This window comes from Prionailurus bengalensis, chromosome F2 (genome assembly GCF_016509475.1).
Source record: "Prionailurus bengalensis isolate Pbe53 chromosome F2, Fcat_Pben_1.1_paternal_pri, whole genome shotgun sequence".
Classification (NCBI taxonomy): Eukaryota; Metazoa; Chordata; class Mammalia; order Carnivora; family Felidae; genus Prionailurus; species Prionailurus bengalensis.
Window position 1 is genome coordinate 74,424,427 of NC_057353.1, and position 22,869 is coordinate 74,447,295.

General features: G+C 42.9%; 1 protein-coding gene across 25 annotated transcripts in view; it reads left to right on the top strand.

Annotated features, from left to right (window-relative positions):
* The window catches only part of PHF20L1 (PHD finger protein 20 like 1), an 86,143-nt gene that overhangs the window by 48,464 nt on the left and 14,810 nt on the right, over positions 1-22,869 (top strand). For all 25 annotated transcript variants that reach the window (XM_043601786.1, XM_043601796.1, XM_043601790.1 and 22 more), the window contains 5 exons: positions 955-1,062; positions 15,794-15,958; positions 19,349-19,530; positions 20,541-20,640; positions 21,974-22,169. In XM_043601786.1, the coding sequence (XP_043457721.1) occupies positions 955-1,062; positions 15,794-15,958; positions 19,349-19,530; positions 20,541-20,640; positions 21,974-22,169 (751 nt within the window). The remainder of the gene's footprint in view (positions 1-954; positions 1,063-15,793; positions 15,959-19,348; positions 19,531-20,540; positions 20,641-21,973; positions 22,170-22,869) is intronic.

Sequence of the window (22,869 nt, forward strand, 5' to 3'; positions counted from 1 at the left end):
ACATCTTTGTAGGATGGCTCTTTAAAAATAAGCCCCCGGCTAATATTGTTGGGACTTAGGGCATGGATGGTAAATTAAAAGAGTCATTTTTCTCAGACTTTCTTCTTTAACTGACCTTATAAAAACGTCAGTGAGTTTTCTGCTTTCTTTTCTGTCTTCTGTGCTATAATGAAACATTTTACAGTAATGGATGATAGTCTTAAATATTCTGTAGATTAGCCAGCTGGAGTTGGGTCCCTGAGAGTGGATTAAATATGTTTGATAAATTGTAGGCTACAGCATTCTGATTTGGAACAGTAGTTGAGTATATGTGATGAGTCAGTTTTAAGTAGAATACCCTAGGATATTGCTTTCACATCCATTCCTTTAAAAAAAAAAAAAAGTACACGTGAATGGGAAGAAGGGTATTTTAAACTTTGGGGGAAAAATCAGTTTAATTAAGTCAGTGTTTGCTCTGTGTTCCTAGCCTTCATTGTACACACTGGGAAGTATTGGAAGACTGAAGGAATTACTTACGGATTGATCTAGTTTTTTATTTTTCCAAAGGAAAGAATTTCATTACGTTCTTTTTAAAATCTGATATATTTTCTCATTAAATTCTCCGTGGAAATGCTGAGTCTCCTCAGTCAAGTCTTTCTTAAATTATGGAATTTCCTTTCTTGCCACATCAGGGAACTGAGTATATTACTCATTTAAGATTTTAACTACTGTCTGTGTTAACTTCAAGGTGTCAGGAGTTGGGATTTCTCAACACTGCTAATGAAGACCCCCTCTTAGAGCCCAATAAGCTAATCAGGAGTTCCAGACCCATGACAGGAACAGTTTAATTGAATCCATCCACTGGGCAGGTGACTGGAATAGCTGATTAAAACATAAATGCTGCTTTTAGGTTAACCACAGAGCAACGACTCAAGATCAGTCACGATGGCTAACTTTCTCACTCCTGTCATGTAGGTAAGAGAAGAGAGAAGGATAAGGAAAGAAAAGAGAAGAAAGACAAAGATCACTACAAACCAAAACAGAAGAAGAAAAAGAAAAAGAAAAAGAAATCCAAGCAGCATGGTAAGTACGCTAAAACGGTGATTACTGTGTCTTAAAATTCTCAGATTCTGTCGCTTTTTCTGTGTTCTTCCACCAAAATGGAGATAGGACAAGATCCTCATGTTGTTGAAGACCTGGGAAGTCCCTGTAGATTGTCTTTGGCTTTTGCCAGTTTTGAAAATCTGTAACAGTGTTCACTGTAGTCTGTGAATTAGTCCATCTGTACACCAGTCATCACAGCCGATGAGAGATTCTCATTTCCGGCATTATGGGGGACTAGATACCCTTGTCAAGTATGCTTCAGTATACCGAAGGAATTATTTTCAGTCGAGAATTACAATCCCTAGAATTAGCTTTCAAAAGTGAGGATTAAATAAAGCCATTTGTAGAAACAGTTGAAAAAATGATTTTTATTATCCATAGCCTGTCTAAAGGATATCTTCTTAATCCTGTACTTGAAGGCTGAAGGAAAATGATGACAAAGGAGGGTTTGAGATGTCGGAAGAAATGATAAGCAAAGAAAATGTAAATACGTGAATAAATCTGAACATTGATTATATAAATTATTTTGAGTTGTGGGCAGAAACAACAAAATGTTAGAGAACAGAAATGTGTAGCAATGATAACAGCTTTTCAGTTGAGAGGGGCATATGTGTATTTCAGTGTTTTAAAGGTCTTGTTTTGGAAGAGGAAAAGAAAGAAATGTATTGCTTGAAGACTCCAGCAGGTTAAGTCTGCAGTGTAGAATTGCTAACATGAATACTAAAAGAATGGAAACATGGGGTATAACTTCCAGAGTAACAGTAAGAAAATGTAATGAAAAACCCATCCAAAGGAAGGTGATACAGAAAGAAACACATCAAAGAAGAAAAATACAAATTACAAAGTAGAATAGTAGACATAAATCCGAATATATCCATAATTATAGTGAGAGAGATGATCGTAATTGATTTAAAAAATCCAGTTAAAGGTTATTTTTAACAGACCAATCTAAGTACAGGAATAGAGAGGACAGCAATGTTGGGGGTGGGGGGAAAGCATGGGAAAAAATGTGAGCAAATACAAACCCAGAGGAAAGTTGGAGTAGATACATTCATGTCAAAGAAAATAGTCATTAAAGGAAAAATCATTTCTAGAGATAGGCGACTATGTAATGGGAAATGTTCAATTCACTTTATATCTTTCTAGATGTAAAATTTCCACATTTTATTACTGAATAAATTCATCATATCTCTCGTAGTAATTAATGAACAAAACTCAAAAGTATTCTGTAAGGAAAAGAAAGGTGGTGGCAGCACAGGTGACCTCACAGTCCCTGTCAGGGATGCTGAACTCAGCAGCTGCAGAGCAGAAGGGTTTTCTCAGTCGCCAGCATGTATTACAGATGACTGTCGACAGCCCTGAGCAGACGTCGGCGCTCTCTAGAGATGGGGTGACGCAGACTACGCTTTCTGACTGTGGTAGAGTTAAGTCAGTGTTAAAAAGATACCTAGAAAAACCTCGTATGTTTAGAAATCATGCCACACATTTTTAAATAATTCATGGATCAGAGAATGGTATCAGAAGGAAGGTGAGATGTTAAGAACTTATGAGATGATGAAATTATATATCGAAACTTGAGAATGTGGTTAAGATGGCACTTTTAGAAGAGTATGTATTGTCATAGATAGTTTTATTAGAAAAGAAGGCTGAAAGTCAACTAAGCCTTTAGCTTAAGAAGTTAGACATGAGCAGGTTCAAAAAAGGTACTAGTAAATAAACATTTGAGTAGAAATTAGTGAACTACAAATAAAATTCTAGAAAGAAATAAAAAATGCCAAAATTAATTGATTAAAAACTAATAGAATGAGCAAACCACTGGGAACACTGGTTAAGGAAGAAAGACAAAATGCACAAATAAGTGAGATTAGAAACCAAAGGGAATATAACTACAGATGTTCCAGACCTAAAACGAAGAAAATATAAACAACTTTATGCAGTGAACTTGAGAGGTGTCAACCTGAATAGTCCTCAAACCTGAAAAGAAATTTAATTCGTATTTTAAAATCTTGCCACAAAGAAAAAGCCCTGACCCAAAAAGTTTTGTTGCCAATTTTTACCAACTGTTAAAGGAATAGATTATTCCAAACTTACATAAATTATTTCAGAATTTAAAAAAAGAGAGAACATTCCTTTAGTAGGGAGAATAGTGTCCCTCGAAAATCTACGTCTAACTCTCGGTCCTTGTACCTGTGAATGTGACTGTATTTAGAAGTAAGATCTTGGGGCGCCTGGGTGGCGCAGTCGGTTAAGCGTCCGACTTCAGCCAGGTCACGATCTTGTGGTCTGTGAGTTCGAGCCCTGCGTCGGGCTCTGGGCTGATGGCTCGGAGCCTGGAGCCTGTTTCCGATTCTGTGTCTCCCTCTCTCTCTGCCCCTCCCCCGTTCATGCTCTGTCTCTCTCTGTCCCAAAAATAAATAAACATTGAAAAAAAAAAAAAAAAAAGAAGTAAGATCTCTGCCGATGTGATTAAGAATGAGATAGTCTGGGGGCGCCTGGGTGGCTCAGTCGGTTGAGCGTCTGACTTCGGCTCAGGTCATGATCTCACGGTCCGTGAGTTCGAGCCCCGCGTCAGGCTCTGTGCTGGCAGCTCAGAGCCTGGAGCCTGCTTCAGATTCTGTGTCTCCCTCTCTCTCTGGCCCTCCCCCATTCTTGCTGTGTCTCTCTCTGTCTCAAAAATAAATAAACATTAAAAAAAAAAAAAAAAGAATGAGATAGTCTGGGGGGCTCCTGGGTGGCTCAGTCATTTAGGCGTCCGACTTCAGCTCAGGTCATGATCTCATGGTCGGTGGGCTCGAGCCCCCCATTGGGCTCTGTGCTGACAGCTCAGAGCCTGAAGCCTGCTTCGGATTCGGTGTCTCCCTCTCTCTCTGCCCCTCCCCCACTCACACTCTGTCTCTCTCTGTCTCTTGAAAATAAATAAATGTTAAAAAAAAATTAAAAAAAAAATAAAAGAATGAGATCATCTGGGATTTGAGTGGATACTAGAGCCAATGAAAAGGAGGGGGAGATTTGGAACCCACAGGGGAGAAGGCTGTGTGAGGACACAGGCAGCGATCGGAGTGATGCCATCCCAAGCCAGGGCACTCGAGCCACCAGACACCGCAAGAGGCAAGGAAGGATTTGCCCCTAGATACTTGTGAGGGAGAGGGCCCTGTTGACACCGAATTTTTGACTTCTGGCCTTCAGAACTGTGACGGAATAAACTTCTGTTGTTCTGATCCACCAAGTTTGTGATAATTTGTTGGAGCAGCCCTAGGAAACTAATACAACTCCGAATTCATTTTAGATTATTTAAATAACTTGGCTCAAAATCAGAAGAGAACAGTATGGGAAAGCTCAGTTCTAGGCATTTCTCATTTGTGGACATAGATACAGAACTCATGAGCAAATGTTATGGAATTAAGTCCAGCAGTGTATTAAAACCTATGACCACATAGGGTTGGAATGCACAGTTGGTTTGACATTAGAAAATCCATTGGTGAAATTCACCACAGTAACAGTTGAAGGACAACAAACATTACTGTCTTTCTATATGTAGAAAAACCATTTGATACATCCATGTGTCCTTACACTTAGCAAAAAAAGTTACGACTAGCTGATTATAAAACTTTATTTAAGGGCCCCTGGTGGCGCAGTCGGTTAAGTGTCCGACTTCAGCCAGGTCACGATCTCGCGGTCCGTGAGTTCAAGCCCCGCGTCAGGCTCTGGACTGATGGCTCGGAGCCTGGAGCCTGTTTCCGATTCTGTGTCTCCCTCTCTCTCTGCCCCTCCCCCGTTCATGCTCTGTCTCTCTCTGTCCCAAAAATAAATAAACGTTGAAAAAAAAAATTTATAAAACTTTATTTAGAAACATTAAAGAAGGACTAAATACATGGGAGATAATTCACGTTCATTGGTTAGTAGATTCAATATTGAGAAGATGTCACTTCATGCTAAATAAATTTACAGGTTCAGTGCTGATTTTAAAACTTAACAGTGGTAAAGAGCCTAAAATAAAATAGCCAATCTTGAAGAAGAATGAAGAGAAGAATTACCATCTCACAATAGTTTAAGGCAGTGAGGCATTGGGAAAGAATAGACGTATTGATTAAGGACAGGCTAATCCAAAACATATACAAATATAAAACCTTGGTTTGTACAGAGCTGGCATTCTTAGATTAGATAAAGGGTGAGCTTTTCAGTAATTGGTATGAGAACATTTTTATTCCCTAAAAATGAAATTGGACTACTACTTAACACCGTACCCAGAAATCAGTTCCAGGATGATTAACGATGAAATGTGTGGAAGACAAAACTGTAAACCTTTGAAAGGCAGTATAGGAAAGCATCTCTATGATCTTTGAGTAGGGAAGGATTTCTAAACAAAAAGTGCTAATCTTAAAGAAAGGGGTTGAAAATCTGACTAGACTGAGATTGGCGGGTTACACCTGAGAGGGGTCCAGCGACAACTAGATAAAGCAGAAGAAAGGATCCATGAACTCAAAGACAGAGCAGCAGAACTCATCCAGTCAGAGCAGCAAAAAGAAAAAATGAAAACAAGTTACAATAGATTAAGGGGCTATGGGACAACATCAAATGGACTAACCTTTACCTTATGGGGGTCCCAGAAGGTGAAAAGATAATTCATGCAAATGGAAATCAGAAGAAAGCTGGAGTAGTTATATTCCTATCAGACAAAATAGACTTGAAAACAGGCAGTAATAAGAGGCAAAGATAGGTGCCACATAGTGATAAAGGGGTCAGTCCAACAGAAGGATACGAAATTCATACATACTTATGCACCCTACATAGGAGCATCTAAATACAGAAGGCAACTATTGCCAGATCTAAAGGGAGAATGATAGTAGGGTATTTTTAACATTCCACTTCCATCAATGGATAGACCATCCAGACTGAAAATCAACAAGGAAACCACCTTAAATGACATGTTAGATCAGATGGACTTAACAGATATATTAGAACATTCTGTCCCAAAGGAGCAGATCACAAATTCTTCTCAAGTGAACGTGGAACATTTTCCAGGTTAGATTATATGTTAGGCCACAAAAGAAATCTTAATAAATTTAAGGGGATTTAAATCCTATCAAGCATCTTGTCTGATCACGATAAATAGTATGAAACTAGAAATTAATTAAATGGAGAAAACTGGGAACTTCACAAATATGTGGAGATTAAACTACATACTCCTGAACAATCAGGGAGTCAAAGAAGAAATCAAAAGAGAAATAAAATGCCTCAAGACAAACGAAAATGAAAATACGCCAAAATTTGTGAGCTATAGCAAAAACAATTAAAAAAATTTTTTTTTGATGTATGTTTATTTTTGAGAGAGAGAGCATGAGCAGGGGAGGGGCAGAGAGAGAGGGAGACACAGAATCTGAGGCAGGCTCCAAGCTGTCAGCATGGAGCCCAACGCGGGGCTTGAACTCATGAACCGTGAGATCATGACCTGAGCTGAAGTCTGACGCTTAGCCGACTGAGCCACCCAGGCGCCCCACAAAAACAGTTGTAAGACAGGAGTTCCTAGGGATAAATGCTTCAAGAAACAAGAAAAGTCTCAACCTAACCATTCATCTCAAGGAAATAGAAATAGCAGAAGAAACAAAGCCCAAATGTAGTAGAAGGAAGGAAATAATAAAGATTAGAGCAGAAATCAATGAAATAGAGACTAAAAAGACAGTAGACAAAATCAGCAAAACTAAGATACTGGTACTTTGAAAAAGCGAACAAAATTGATAAGCCTTTAACTAGATTTACCAGGAAAAGAGCAGAATCAAATAAATAGAATGCAACAGGAGATGTTACAACTGATGTCATGTATTTAAAGATTTGTCAGGCACTGTTGTGAGCAATTATATGCCAACACATTGGACCACTTGGAAGAAATGGATAAATTCCTAGAATCGTACTAACTACCAGCACTAAATAAAATGAAATAGAAAATCTCAATCGACCGATTACTAGTAAGGAGATTGAATCGTAATCAAAAACCTCCCAACAGAGAGAAGTCCAGGCCTCACTGGTGAATTCTACCAGGTATTAAAAGAAGAATTAACACGAGACTCTTCTCTCAAAGTCTTGCAAACTCTTCCAAAACACAGAAGAGGAGGAAACTCTTTCAGACTTGTTTTGTGAGGCCAGCATTACCCTGGTGGTACCAAAAGCAGATAAGGACACTTTAAGAAAATTACAGGCCAGTATCCCTGAGGAACACTAATGTAGAAATCATCAACAAAACGTTACCAAACCAAACTCAGTAATCTACTAAGTGGATCAGACACCATGATCAAGTGGGATTTATTCTAAGGATGCAAAAATGGTTCAACATATGCAAATAAGTCGGTGTGATATGCTACATTTACCAAATAAAGGATAAAAATCATATCATCTCAATAGATGAGGAAAAAGCATTTGACAATATTCAGTATTTATTTATGATAAAAATGCCCAACAAAGCAGTACTATATAGAGAAAACTCTAAAGACTCCATCAAAAAACTATTAGAACTAATGAGCAAATTTAGCAGATTTGCAGGATACAAATCGATATACAAAAATCTTGCATTTCTGTACGATAACAACAAACCACCTGAAAGAGAAATGAAGAAAACAATCTTATTTACAACTGTATCAAAAAGAATAAAGTACTTAGAAATAAACTTAACCAAGGAAGTGAAAGACCTGTGTATTTAAAAACAACAACAACAACAAAAGTATGAGATGTTAATGAAAGCAATTGAAGATGCAAGTAAATGGAAAGATATTCTGTGCTTGTGACCTAGAAGAATCAGTATTGTTAAAATACCCATACTACCCCAAACAATGTACAGATTCATTGCAATCCCCATCAACATTCCAAGGGCATTTTTCAGAGAAGTGGAATAAATAATCCTAACGTTTGTGTGGAACCACAAAAAAAGCCGAATAGCCAAAGCAACCTTTGAGAAAGAACAAAGCTGGGGGCATTGCACTCTGACTTCAAACTGTACTACAAAGCTACAGTAAATAAAACAGCATGCAGCATAAAAACATACACCTAAATTAATGGAAGATATATAGCCCAGAGGTAAAATCTCACATATATGGTCAACTTATGACCGTGGAGTCAAGAATATACAATAGGGAAAGGGAAGTTTCTTCAATAAGTAGAACTGGGAATACCAGACAGCTACATGCATGAAAATGAAACTTGACCACTATCTTCTACCAAACACAAAAATTAACTGAAGGTGGATTGAAGATGTGAACATAAGCCTTGAGACCATAAAACTCCTAGAAGAAAACATAGGTGGTAATCTCCTTGCCATAGGTCTTGGTGATGAGTTCTTAAATCTGCTACCAAAAGCAAAAGCAACAAAAGCAAACGTAACTGAGCAAAAATAACATCCTGCTAAAAAGCTTCTTCACTGCAAAGGAAACCGTCAACAAAATGAAAAGGCAGCCTACTGAATAGGAGAAAATATTTGTAAATCATACGTCTATTGAGGGGCTCATATCCACAATATATAGAAAACTCGTACAACTCAATAGCAGAAATACAATTCAATTAAAAAAAAATGGGCAGTAGATCTAAACAGACATTTTTCCAAAGACATACAGATAGATAGATGGCCAAAAAAGGTGCATGAAAAGATGCTCAACATCGTTAATCGTAACAAAGATGCAAATCAAAACCACAATGAGATATCACCTCACACCTGTTAGAATGGCTGTTGTCAAAAGACAAAAACACAAGCAAACAAAAAAACCAAGTGTTAGTTTGAATGTGGAGAGAAGGGAACTCTTGTGTACTATTGGTGGGAATGTAAATTGGTGCAGCCACTGTGGAAAACAGTATGGAGGTTCATCAAAACATTAAAAATAGAATTACCGTGTCTAGCAATTCTACCATGGGCTCTTTGTCCAAAGAAAACAAAAACACTAACTTGGAGAGATATTTACACCCCCATATTCATTGTAGCATTATTCACAATAGCGAAGATATGGAAACAACCTAAGTGTCCATTGATGGATGGATGAATGGTTAAAGAAATTGTGGTGTATACACACACACACAAGTCAGTCCTTAGGAAAAGAAGGAAATCTTGCCTTTTGTAAGAACGTGATGGACGTTGAGGGCTCATGCTACATGAAGTAAGTCAGAGAAAGGCAAATACCACATCCTCTCATTTGTATGTGGAATCTTAAAAAACAAAAAACCAAAAAGGAACAGCATATAGATATGGAGAACAGATTATTGGTTGTCAAAAGCAGGGGACGGGGATGGGGAAATGGGTGGGGATATCAAAAGATAAAGGGAAAAAAAATTAAAAGAAATTCCCTTACAGAGAACAAAAGGAAAACCTTAAATAGAGTGAAAAGACAACACAAGCCATGAGAAAATACTGCACCACCTATATACCTGACACAGAATTCGAATCTATTTTCAAACTTACAAGTGAAAAATCGAAAAATATCCAGTGTGAATATGGGCAAAGATGTTAGTAGGTACTTCACAGAATTGAAAATCTTAAAATGATAACATGAATATGTAACATGACGCCCAATCTTATGAGAAGCTGGGTTCGTGTAATTTTGAGAACCCAGTGGACTCTCTTTCCCAGCTGCTAGACAGGCGAAAATTACAAGGTGGGCGTGTCAGATGTCGCTGAAGCAGTGGAGACCACCGTCCAACCCCTGTGGAAAACGGTCGGCCGTCGGCAGGTTGTGCCTGCCACGTACCTACAGTGCCTCACTAAGCTCACGGGACCCATCAGGAGGCATTTACAAGAATGTCCATATTTGCACTGGCATCGGCCCAGGTGTCCATCAGAAGTCACACATCCATTCCTTGGAATCCATATCACTTCGTAAGTAAACGAATTATATCCACAGGAATCCCAGGAACAAAATGATGAGCTAAAAATCAAATCATTGAAGAAGAAGACGTGTGATATTTTATTTACGGAAAGATCAAAAAGTTGTAACATGAAACTGTGATAGAGATGCAAAATAGTGAGAGCATATGGTAGCAAGAAGTAGCAGAAGCATAAAGAAAAGCAAGAGCATGGGAAACTTTCCAATGGTGTTGTATGGAAACCAATTTGACAATAAATTTCACATTTAAAAAAAAAAAGAAAAGAAAAGCAAGAGAATGGTGAGCAGAAGTTCAGGACCTTGGTAACCTCTGGGGTGGGGAAGGGAATTCATCAGTTCAAATCGGAAAATGGTACCAACGGGAACTTCAGAAGTGATGATAATAGTCTCTTAAACTGCATGATGGGCACCCAAGTATTTTGTGTTATTGATATGCTTTATGTCCTACCTGGGTTTTTTTCATATTTATGAAACACTTTTTTTTTTTCATTTTTATTTATTTTTGAGAGACAGAGCACAAGTGGGGAGGGTCAGAGAGAGAAGGAGACAGAATCCAAAGCAGGCTCCAGGCTCCGAGCTGTAAGCACAGAGCCCGACGCGGGGCTCGAACTCACAAACCGTGAGATCATGACCTGAGCTGAAGTCGGACATTTAACTGACTGAGCCACCCAGGCGCCCCTATGAAACACTTTTAGAAACCAGTTTTAAAAACTGTAAAGCCAACTGGGAAATTTCAGAGTGACTCATTGATGGTAAATTCTTCAGACTTTTAACTCTGTGAAGTTTCTGCATTCTCTATCTCTAAAGCTGCCAGAGTAAATACGAAGACATAGGATCAAACAGAATTGAAAAGCTTTTTGAAACCACTTTCCAGAGAGTGTCTCGAACATGTCCAGGCCTTCCTGTGCCTACACTGCCCCTTGTCCCTTCTCCCCTCACCCCACCCCTTCACGTAGAGCTCTGTGGGGCCTAGACTCCAGAGAACCTTAAAGTCAGGAAATTCTGGCACTTCAGAAACAAAAACCAGTAAGCACAAACCCGTTTGATTCAGGATTACCCTCCCGGGAGGATGAATCCTAATGTAGGCATGAGACAAGCTTCAGACTGCAGGTAAAATGGCCAGGGGAACTCCCAAGTGACCAGAGGCTGTGGAGATTTGGTGGCCTTAGGTACTGCTGTGGGACAGGAAGTGCCCAGGGCCGGAAGGGCCGGCTGTTCAAGTCCCTGTGTGCCATGTCAGCAACAGGTCTGTTCCAGGACTCGCTGGCAGACACACAATCTTAATATGCTAGCCTCCCGAGAAAGTGGGGGAAAGATAACAGGGAGGGGCTGGCAGGGAACAAGTGAGGAGTGGGCCTCCCTTGGCTATGCAGTGAGAGAGCATTTATGAGGATGCAGGGAGTGGTGGTCTGGAGGAAAGGAGGCTGATCAGGATTAGTCAGACTTGGAGAAAAAATTGGACATTTGCACCACTGAGTCGTGTTCCGCTAGCCCTAGTTTTAAAGAGCCATTAAAAAGTAATCTTGGAAAACACGTTAATATATTTTTATTTTTTAATTAAAAAGAAAAGAACTTTATTTTTTTTTACATATTAAAATTGGACCGATAGGGGCACCTGGGTGGCTCAGTCGGTTAAGCGTCCGACTTCGGCTCAGGTCATGATCTCGTGGTCTGTGAGTTCGAGCCCCGCGTCGAGCCCCGCGTCGGGCTCTGTGCTGACAGCTCGGAGCCTGCTTCGGATTCTGTGTCTCCCTCTCTCTCTGCCCCTCCCCCACTTGTGCTATGTCTGTCTCTATCAAAAATAAATAAGTGCATAAAAATTTTTTTAATAAGTAAAATCAGACCTATGAATGAAAATCTTAACTTTGTAGATGGAATCCTGGCAAATACTTAAAGATGCACAGAAGCTGTGCTCTTTATGCACTTTATACTCAGCAGGTGCAGTGCTGGATAATCACCGGCATCCTTGCAATTGATGATCACTTTGACAGTTTATTCTGGGCTATTTATATTCATCTTGGATGTGACACTCCTCTCCACATCAAATTGGGAGGGTAGTCTTTAAGCTGGAAATGGGGGGTTTTAAATAATTTTAAAGACATCTTAATTTTAAAACATTCACATTATTTTTCCGGGGCACCTGGATGGCCCAGTCAGTAGAGCATGTGACTCTTGATCTCAGGGTCATGGGGGGAGTACAAGCCCCACTTTGGGCATGGAGCCAACTTCAAAAACAGAAACATTATTCCTACTTGAGGTTCCTAATACGATACGTATTTTAATCTACAGTTACTACCACCAGGGAGTTTTGAAAATTCATCCTTAACACTGAGTGTTATTTTGCATATCCTGCCGGTGCTTATTATGTAGATGATACAAGCAGTTCACATTCGGTGCTTTGTTTCCTCTTCACATCGACTAACTCTAAATTTAGTGGGGCCTCTTCTCCCCATCTTATAAACTGTGAGCCGAGACAGAGCGTCGCCCAAGCCCACGTGGCTAGTAAGCAGTGAAAGGCAGATTCAAACCCAGGCCGTGTGGCTTCGTTCTCCAGTTGGACTTTAACCATCATGCTCTGTTGTCACGCTGCTTCCTGTGCCTTCGACAGTGTTTGGCAGGTGGCGCGGCCTTCCCTCTAGCAAGCGTTGGCTGGTCTTCGCTGGCGTAGTAAGTTCTCTCGGTTGTCCGTATGAGCAGCCACCGTGTTGGGATTTAAGAGTGACGTCTTTGCCAGTTTTTACCTTTGGCACTTTGAGCCACAGTCGCTTCATCTCTTTGTCATATATCTGTAAGTATGAGAGAACCGAAGGCACACAGAGAGTGAAAAGAACGAGAGTGAGAAGTGCCAGGAGAGTCCAGAACACTACGTAGAGAAAGCCAAGACTCCCTCCCGGGAGCTTATAAGCAAGCCTGTCAGTAGAGACAGAGGGATAAGAAGCTTGCGCGGCTCTCTACTGGGAAGGTAGCAGTGACACAAAGTAAGTTCTGTGTATAGTGTAGAGAAGCCCTGGTGGTCGAGGAAGGGGCTTTATGTGGAGGACTACAGCTGATCTGACCTTGAAGCCAGAGGTAGCCTTTAGTCACGGTAACCCGTGGGGACTAGATGCAAGGTGCAGGTGTGGTGTAGACTGCCGAGTTTTGTTTAGCTGCTAATCCCACGCGGAGGGATGGTATGTCAGCGTGCCTTCTTTTTAACACCAAGTTGAGATTTCTCCCGTTATTTTTTCACTCCGGTGTAGAGAGTAGACTCTGCTTCCACTTTTACTTGGCTGAGAGGACACTAGGGTCGGTAAAAGGGCAGCTTTCAAAGGCGAGCGTTGGGTTCAGTTCCTCGCCGTGACATCGATAGCTCACGTGACCTTTGGCGAGTTATGTTAACGCTATAAACGTCAGTTTCCTCGCTTCGGAAATGGTAATAACAGTGCCTGCCGTGTGGTTTCATTTTTAGGATTCAGTAAGGTAATCGTTGTAAAGTACTTAACACAGTGCCAGCTGGCATTCAGCAGACGGCCTTTTCGCGCCTGTGTCTGAGTCATGGCATTGGGTAAGCCGTGTAGAGTCGGCGGGAGGCCGTGAGAGAGGTACAGGAACACCGCGCCGCTCCGAGACCGCTTTGCAGTCTGACAGCGGTATCCGGGAGTGTCCCCACTCCTGACCTGCTGGGGGTGAGGCCCAGGTGTCAGCTTTAACAAGCTTTCCAGTTTGTGTATACGGTAAATGTCGAAGTCCCCTGGTAACACTTTTTGGTTGAACGTAAGGCTCGGTAGTCAGAGTCAGGTTCGAAGGCTGGCTTTGCCGCGGAGAGAGATGTACTCTTCGGCAGTTTAATTTACGTAACCTTTTCTGCCTCTGCTCTTCCGCTTGCAAAATGGCACCAAGCCTGCTTAGCTCCCTTGTCGGATGGCTGTGAGGACTGAGACATTTAATATAGCCGAAGCACTTGGAATCATGTTTGGCACACCAGGGTGCCCAAAGAATGCGGCTGTGCTGTAGTATTTATGGTGACCGCTCTATTACTGTCCGACTGCTGCTGTCACGGAAGTCTATGTATCGGTGACATAAAACAACACGAATTTATTAAAGTTCTCTGAAGGTCAGAAGTCCATAATGGGCCTGGGGGGAGCTACATTCCTTTCGGGAGGCTCTCGGGGAGAAGCCATTTACTTGCCCTTCCCAGATTCCCGGGGGCTGCTGCATGTGTTGGCTCATGCCCCCCTACCATCTTCAAAGCCAGCAACGGGCCACTCAAGTCTTTCTCACTTCACGTCGCTGCGACACTGACTCTTCTGCCTTTCTCTTGCACCTGCACCTCAGGGACTCTTCTGACTGCATCGGGCCCACTCCGATGATCCGGGGTAATCTCCCTATTTTGAGGTCTGATAAGCAGCCTCAATTCCCCTTTGCTCCAGAGCCCCGCACACTCACAGGTTGTGGGGATTAGGACGTGGACGTCTTGGGGGACAATTATTTTGCTGACCACAACCACCAACGTCACTTGGATGCACACAGTGCACACCAGCACTGGTGCTGCCCTTCTCCTGGAGCTTGCGTTCCTACCCTCGACCTTTCCTCCACCTCTTCCGCTCTGTTCTCCCTCTGTTTAGTCCCTAACCTGCCTCCGGTGACCTTTGCCTCACTCATACTCAGTTGAGGAAGTAGCAGCCACCAGATGAGAACTTGCTCATCTGACCCACAACTGTGCATTTAGCTGCTTGTATCCATTTTCTCCTCCTTTGCCTCTACTAAGAGGGAGGCAGTGTCTGTCTTCAGTTCTTAAAATCCTGTCACTTGTCACCCTGCCTCTCCTCATTTTTAGATTTTTGAGACAGTGTATAGGGTCTCCCATCTTTAAAAAGCCCTCCTCGGAACCCACATTCCTTCTCTGGTTCCTCCACCTCTCTCTTACTCGTCAGCCCCGTCTCCGAACCCTGCTTTCACACTTGGCAGTCGAAGCAGAAGCCTGGAGATCACCCTCTGACCCTGTGTCAGCCCCTCCCCTGCAGTCCCCGGATCCCAGCATCTGCCTGTCCGACTCCACGCCCTCCTCCTTCCTCCCCTGCCGGGCCCTGGTGCCTCCGCCCGTGCCTCCCTGCGCCGTCTCTCACTGCACAGCTCCAGTGGGATTTCAGAGCCAGAACCGGACTTGTGTCACGCCCTTTTTGCTGCATTTTGGGCAGAACGCAAAACGGAAAACATGTTTAACCTGACCTGCTCCCGCCACTCTAGCCTCGTTTCTCCCTCCCCCCTTCACTGCGAGGCAGCCACAGTCTCACAGGTTGTCACTTGTCAGACGTGCCAGGTGGTCGTCTGCCTCAGAACCTCCTTGTCTGCAGGACTCACGCTAAGTTGAGGAAGACAGGACTGGCATTAATTTCATTCAGAGGTTTTCTGCTGAAAAATTTATCAATGGATTGAATTGTCAGTGTAATAATTGACATGCTACCTACTAGGAGCACCTCTTTACAAATTGTAAAAAAAAAAAAAAAAAAAAAAAAAAAAAAAACGATTTTCCATCTTGCACCTCTTACTACAGACCATAGCCTTGATTATAATGGAGAGAAACTGTAGACATAATCCTTTTTCACTTCTGGACTGGTTAACAAGACTTTATTGGTACCAGCTAGAACACGGTGCTCCCTGGTATGCAAATACTGCCCGGGGTGTATTTCCCAGGTGTTCTTGCCAAACCCGGTTTATCAGATATACAGTGATCTGGCCGTTCCCGGGTAAGGAGAGAAAGAGGTGACATGGTTATCTTGTGTCTTGTAAAACATGGCTCTCTCGTTATTTTTATAGTGATTCTTCTTGATTACCTGACCCTTTATTAATATGTCTTTATGTATCTTATGTTGCAGACTATTCAGACTATGAAGACAGTTCTCTAGAATTTCTGGAAAGGTGCTCTTCTCCACTAACTCGATCTTCTGGGAGTTCTCTGGCTCTGCGAAGCATGTTTACGGAGAAAAATACAACATATCAGTACCCAAGGGCAATTTTGTCAGTTGATCTTAGTGGTGAAAGTATGTGTAACTATGTAATGCTTAAAACAAGTCTTAAGATCCTTAAATGTGGAACTGAGATAACAACATACTTTATTAAGGGCTTACGTGAGCAGGGCACGCCGTTTCAAAAGTTCTTCCGTAAACTGATAAGAAAATCTCAGCATTAGAAATTTGAACTACTTTTTAAAATCCTGTAAAGTAAAATTGGCTTCTGTAATTAATTGAAGGGCAGATGGTAAAGAAGCTCTTAGTGTCCACCGTGTACTGGTCATAGGTATTTGCACACACATACGGGGAATCTGCCGGGTTTCCCCGAAAGCCCGGTCCTGACCACGGGGTTGTTATCTTACCTTCCAGTGCTCTCAGCAGTCCAAGGGGAGCCTGTCCCGCTGGAGACCCTGACGGCAGTGGCTTGAGGACGACAGTCAGGGAACGAAGGATAAGGGAAGGGACAGGGTCTTCGTCTTGGGATGGTTGTGGCTGAGCTCACTTCCTGTCTTTTCCTTTCTGCTGAGGGCCCAGCGTGGTTGGTGCCGTGCTTCCTTTTGCACTGCTGCCTCCTGCTTAACTTCCAGGCCTGACTGCTGTCGAGCCCACTACGGAGAGTAGCATCTTCTCCCTTTTCTCCTAAAATAGGCGCCCAGCACTTTAGAGATGTATAGTCTTAAAATATGGGCGGGGGTGGGGGGGACAGAGGATTAGGAAAAAGACCTCCCTCTGTTTCTAACAAACACAAGTCCCCTGTCCCTTTTTTGGGCCAGTGGCTCTTAAACCCAGGTGTACGTGATCATTGTTGCTGCGATGCCTTCCGAACCCCGATACAGAGACCTGTTGAGGAGCATGAGGGAGATTTCTGGAAGGGCAGATGCGGTTTTTGGCAAGATACAGTTTCTGAGTGATTCTTTGGGGCAGGGTGGCAGGGGTTGAAAGTCACCTAAGAGCACCCCAGTTTGAGCCGTGGGGGCCTGAGTGTCCTCCTTATACACAGAGCGCTGGCTGGAGAATGGCGATTATGTCCGGGCGGGCTGTGTTGCCGGAACTAGATGCTCGAGAGGGGAGGGAAAGGGTGTCGTGGGCGCGTGCTGTCGGTTCTGCTGTGTCTTCTGCCCCCTGTGTGGCTGAGCACCGACCTGTGAGAAAGAACGGACGTGGCGGGGTGCGGGTCTTCGGCCAGGGGTTCTCAAACGTTAGCGTGCATCAGAACCACCTGGAGAGCTTGTGAAAAACACTTTTCTGGGCCTCACCCTCAGAATTTCTGATGTCAGGTGAGTTCCCGGGTGATGCTGATCTGGAATCCACACTCGGAGAATACGTCTGGGAAGATAGCGATAGATCAAGGGGTAGCAGTTGGAAGAGAATGGTGTTCTGTGGCCACTCAGTTGGAGCTGTTGTCCAGATGCTATTTTAGTGCGAGAGGGAACTTTGCTTTTGTAACTTTGAACCCTTGGACCCATTTACTCTGCCCTTAGAATTCAGCCAAACGTATGTTTGATGCTTGGGAATTATTCAAACTAGGTTTTCTGGCCATTATGTTCAGTTTACATTCGAACATCATAAAACCTGTGATTTTGGCCATGAAAGCATGTGTGAGATACACACTAATTCCTTTCAGTGATAATAGTTTTAAATTTATTTATTCTGCTACGATTACCATCCATATCAGGCCACCTACATGCTGCAACAGTGTTTGTTTATTCATGTCCTAGTCTGCCATTTTGAAACATGAACTTGCATTCAGGAAGGCCTGAGAGAAAATACTGATTTTGGGTTTGTGCTAGCAAGATTATGAATGAACGAAATCTCCTCTTTAGGTTCTTAAAACTACTCATTATTATTAGGATTTTATAATGCATGATTGACTTACTCCTTCTTGAAAATTTTCCTGTATTCCTCGACCATTATTTCTACTGACTTCTCTGAGATGTCCTAATTCTTCTTGATTAGGAAAAAGACATTTTTCTATAGAACATTAACTTTTTGTAAATCAAAAACAAAACATTCAAAAACAGAGTCAGGGAAAAAATAAGATTAGAAGCTGATAAGAGAAACACTAAGTCATGAAATATTTAAGTTATAAACAACATGATTTTTTTCTTTTTAGTTCAAATTGGCCAACTTCTTTCTGGTCTGATTAAAGAGAATTTTCTCTTTATATAGACCCCCCCCCCCCCCCTTTGCTCCTCCAGAAGCTGGAGTGGCTTTACCAGTATAGACCAGGCTCCACTGTAAGAACTAGATGTGGAGCACTCAGTAGTGCAAAGCCCTTGCTCTCCCAGCCTGTTGATGCCGCCCAGAAGGAGGTGAGCAGTGGGCAGGGGAAGCAGCGGGCAGACCGAGACCAGAGGCTGGGACACTGGGGCACAAGGAACTACCTGTCGCTGCAGTGCTCAGCTGATCAGCCCCCAGGGGCCCCACAGCAGCAGTCAGGTGTTCCACTGCACAACTCGCGATGACTCAGCTCCCTCATATCTCCATCCACACTCCTGCAAGATCTCTAGTGTCCGTCCTCATTTTTCCCCCTTGGTTATAAATATTTCCTTGTGTGTGCCTCAGTTGTTTTTGTTTTTTCTCAATAGCCTGAGCAAAATTGTGGTCTTTGACATCAATGCTGGCACAAATACAAACCTAAAACTGGGCGTTTGAGTCAAATTCTATGTAGTGGTCCTCTATATAATCTAGTTTCTAGAATAATACTTACTTTAAAAGATTTTTATCAAAGTGAAATTTTAAAACTTTGCAAATTCCTTAGGGAACTCAAGATCCCAGCTTAAGAAATACTGGGGAAGTCGTTAAGAACGCAGGCTTTGGAGTCAGGTAGTCCTGGTATGCAGTTGGCTTCACCATTAGCTGGCTACACTCCTGGAGCAAGTAATAGATCTTGTGTTTGGAGTGTTTAGTAGAGTATCTGGTGCATATTAAGTGCAGTGGTGGTTGATGATCCTGATCCTGTTAAGAATAGTAGCATTGATATCGGACTCCAGGCAGTCTCCTTCCCTTCACTGAAATGCCCACGTCTGTGGTACAGATAACGAAACCCGTTCTCTTTATAACCCGTGGTTCTTGGGAGGATCAAAAGGACTAACGTTTGTGAGAGCGTTTGAGAACTATGCGTATTTAAGTTATCAATATCATCCTTGGCCATAAACTCTATAAGCACCAAGCCTAGGGGATCCTCTGCAAGTTACTTGTAATAGTGTATACGAGAAGACGCAAAGTCAGTCATAATTACCTTGGCCTCAAAAATCCTTTGTTTCTTTGTTTAGGGACAAGTGCTCTATTCTCATTTGTCTGCCCTTCCCTTTTAAATATTTAATAGCTTACAGTCACTTCCTTTAGCTCCTTTCTATCTGGAAAAGTGACACAAATATGGAAAAATACTTGCTGAGTTTACTTTTGTGTATGTTCTAGACTTATCGGATGTGGAATTCCTAGACGATTCTTCAACAGAGAGTTTACTTCTAAGTGGGGATGAGTACAATCAGGACTTCGATTCCACCAATTTTGAGGAATCTCAGGATGAAGATGATGCTCTTAATGAGATCGTGCGATGTATCTGTGAAATGGATGAGGAGAACGGCTTCATGATCCAGGTAACCCGTCTTCCCTGCCCTCCGGAGCCATTAACTTCAGGTGCTCAGCAAGTACAACCAGGGCTTCCGTGTTGGTCACTAACTGTCCTGTTGAAGACAGAGGTTTTCAACTTATCACAGCGTTTCAAGTCCCAGTAGTATTGGTGGGGAAATCTCTTCATCAAAGGAGTAGACGGCTGTCTCACCTGAGAGAGCTAGTGTTGAGTTTGAGGTCTTCAGGCTGAAATTCTGGAAGCCAGTCTTTGAAGCCATTAAGATGGCGAGCATCCATCCACGTTGAAGGGTAGAGCGTAGCAGCCCTTCTCTTCCTGGCCTGCGTCCCTGTTTAATAACATTGTGTCGTCACCTTCCCAGCCCCTCAACCTGCAGATCTGGAAATAAACGTGTCCACTCTTCTCAAAGTTTGTTGCGAGGATGAAGCGTTACCAACCACTGGTGTCTCCCTGTAGAAAGGGTATCTTTCTAGGAACAGGGAGAAGCATAACCCCATGTTCTGTGATGACATTTAGAAGATTTGGAAATGATGGTCATAGGAATGAAGAAAGAGTAATCTTTTTTCTACCCCTTTTCAAAGGTTTTCTCAAATAAGGGAACTACAAATTTATAGCATCACCATACCGGTTGAAGTCACTGCTACAGGCACTCCTACGAACTTGCCTTTTAAAAAAAGCGCACTCTAATAGGCTATTTTTAAGAGTTTTAAGGATGTAACTGCCTAAAAATTAGTGGGAAATAAATGAGAGAACTAGTTTTATGATTGTGTGTGTGGTTTAAGTAATATGTCAAGGTACGTTCTAATAGCTGTGGCAGGGGGAAGTTCGTGAAGCATTTGAGTGTTTCAGAAATAAAATGCATCCTGAATCCGCGTCCGCGTCGTCGCGTGGACGAGACTCGCAGTGCGGGGGGGGGGGGGGGGGGGGGGCGGCAAGAGCCTCATGGCGGGGAGGGGGCGTGGCTTCCTCGCTGGGGAGCAGCCCAGTGACCGCAGGCGCCCCTGTGTTTTCTCGCAGTGTGAAGAGTGTCTGTGCTGGCAGCACAGCGTGTGCATGGGGCTCCTGGAGGAGAGCATCCCCGAGCAGTACGTCTGCTACATCTGCAGGGACCCTCCCGGTAAGCCTGAGCCCCGTGTGGGGGGCTGGACGCCCAAAGATCTGGGTCCCAGCCAGTGGTGTGCCGGCCGCAGGAGACACCGCTACTTGGCCGGGCCGGTTGCACTCTGCTTCTGCGTCGGCGTCTTTAAATATTTTTCGCTCTCTGTTACAGTTTTATTTTCCATGTTAATGACCTAGGCCAAAACATTCGCCTCATTTCCCACCACCTTTCCGGGGCAGAGTTAGGACTTTCTCCGGGAGAATTCACCCCTTCGTGTGTCCCTGTGTATTGATTTCTAGATAGGTTCCTGTGTGACTGTTTGAGTGGAACTGTATTCGAGTGTGCACTCCTCATGACGTGGCTTGAAGAAAGTTCCTGAACATGCTGCGTATCCAACTAATTTTGGGTGGATGGGATCTCAGGCTCTCCCGTTGGGTCCCTTTATCTTGCCGAGGAGGCAGCCGGGGCTCAGAGGGTTGGCTGCGTGCCGTGTGCACAGACCTGAGATGGAAACCGGTGCCCTTCGCCTCCCTCTCCAGCACCTTCTTCCATCTAGAGGCTCTTTGAGTAGCAAGGTTTTGCATATTATGTACACATTCAGCTGCCCAGGCAGAAAATAACTAGGTATTCTCAAATAAATGCCTACCGAATTGTTCTCTTGTCTATCTTTAAAACAAAAACAAAAACAAAAGTAACATTAAGAAGCTGGAGAATGATTCAGAGCTATATGAATGTAGACATCAGTTTACTCATTCAGCAGCATTTATTGGATGCCTTCTCTTTGCCAAATGCTGGTAAGAGGTAAGAGGATTGATTCTAAGCAAGCCTTCCACTGTCTCGTAGTACAGTGGGGGTCACAGACACATAAGCAACTAGCTTAATAGGATACAGTTAGTATTGATGGTGAAAATACAAGATTCTACAGGGCCCTGTGAGATCTTGGAAAGGGGTTCGAACATCCACTTAAGCAAGTCTCTGTATTTCATCCAGTTCAAAACAAATGTGAGTGAGAAACAGGCACCCCATCTAGTTTCTCTCCAGCCCTCTCGACCTTTCTGGAAGACAGATGACAGATATGTAAAAAATGGGAAGCAGTACACTCAGGGTTCTTTGCAGGTGTCCTCAGCCCCTGACCACACCCCTAACGGACCGTGTTCTTAGCGGGCGGAAAATCTGAAAGTGCGGGGAAGCATCACAGCGCCAGCTCCTCAGAACACTGTCTTGCTCTTTCGAATTTGCTCTTAGCACTAGAGCTCACCTTGCTTTCTGAATGATGTCAGTGGGGTGACAGTGGAAGGGGAATCTGAGTAAGTGGGATCCTTTGTCATTTGAATGTCCCCTTCATCTGCAGGTCAGAGGTGGAGCGCAAAATACCGCTATGATAAGGATTGGTTGGATAACGGGAGAATGTGTGGGTTATCATTTTTGAAGGAAAATTATTCTCATCTCAATGCCAAAAAGATAGTTTCCACACACCACCTGCTTGCTGATGTCTATGGAGTCACGGAAGTCCTGCACGGGCTACAGCTGAAGATTGGAATTCTGAAGTAAGTGAGGAGAGCTGGGGGTCATAGGCGGCATGTATCCTAATCCAGAGTAGTCGTCAGCCTCTGGAAGGTTCAGATTAGCAGCTTGGAAGACAGAAGAGATATTTGAATACATTTTGTCTTTAAAAAAAGGAAAGATGAATAACTTTTTGGATGAATAGCTGTCTTGTGCCTGTTGTCGTGGAATAAACAAACATGGTTGAAAGTAAATACTGCATCAGTGTTTCAACACGTGATAGTCCCTGCCCCACTGTTCTGTGTGCTCGCCACATGCACAAAATGAAATGCAGTTGCTTGGCGAACCCTATATTTCATGTCCTCCTTCAGGAATGGTGTCAAGATGAAGTAGGTTTAATAGTATAGTTTTTAATTACTTTAGGGTTGACTTTGGAGGGAACAGGTCATATAATCCATCCCTGTGCTGTGCACCGAAGGTGTTTTAGTCATCGCAGACAATTTTCTCTTAAAACAGCCCCCAAACCTGAGCCTCCTCAAGTAACAACAGGGTGTTCTCGAAGTCCTTGTTTTCAGTTCTTCCTAATTCCTGGCTAGAGTCCTTCTTTAAAAAAATATTTTATATAAAAACAGGACGATTCCCTGGTTCTTCACAAGATTTTCTTCATTTCGACTCCACTTGCCTGGACCAGAAACTTGTCCTTTCCCCTTCTTCTATCCCCGTCCAGGTTTCACCTCAACTTTG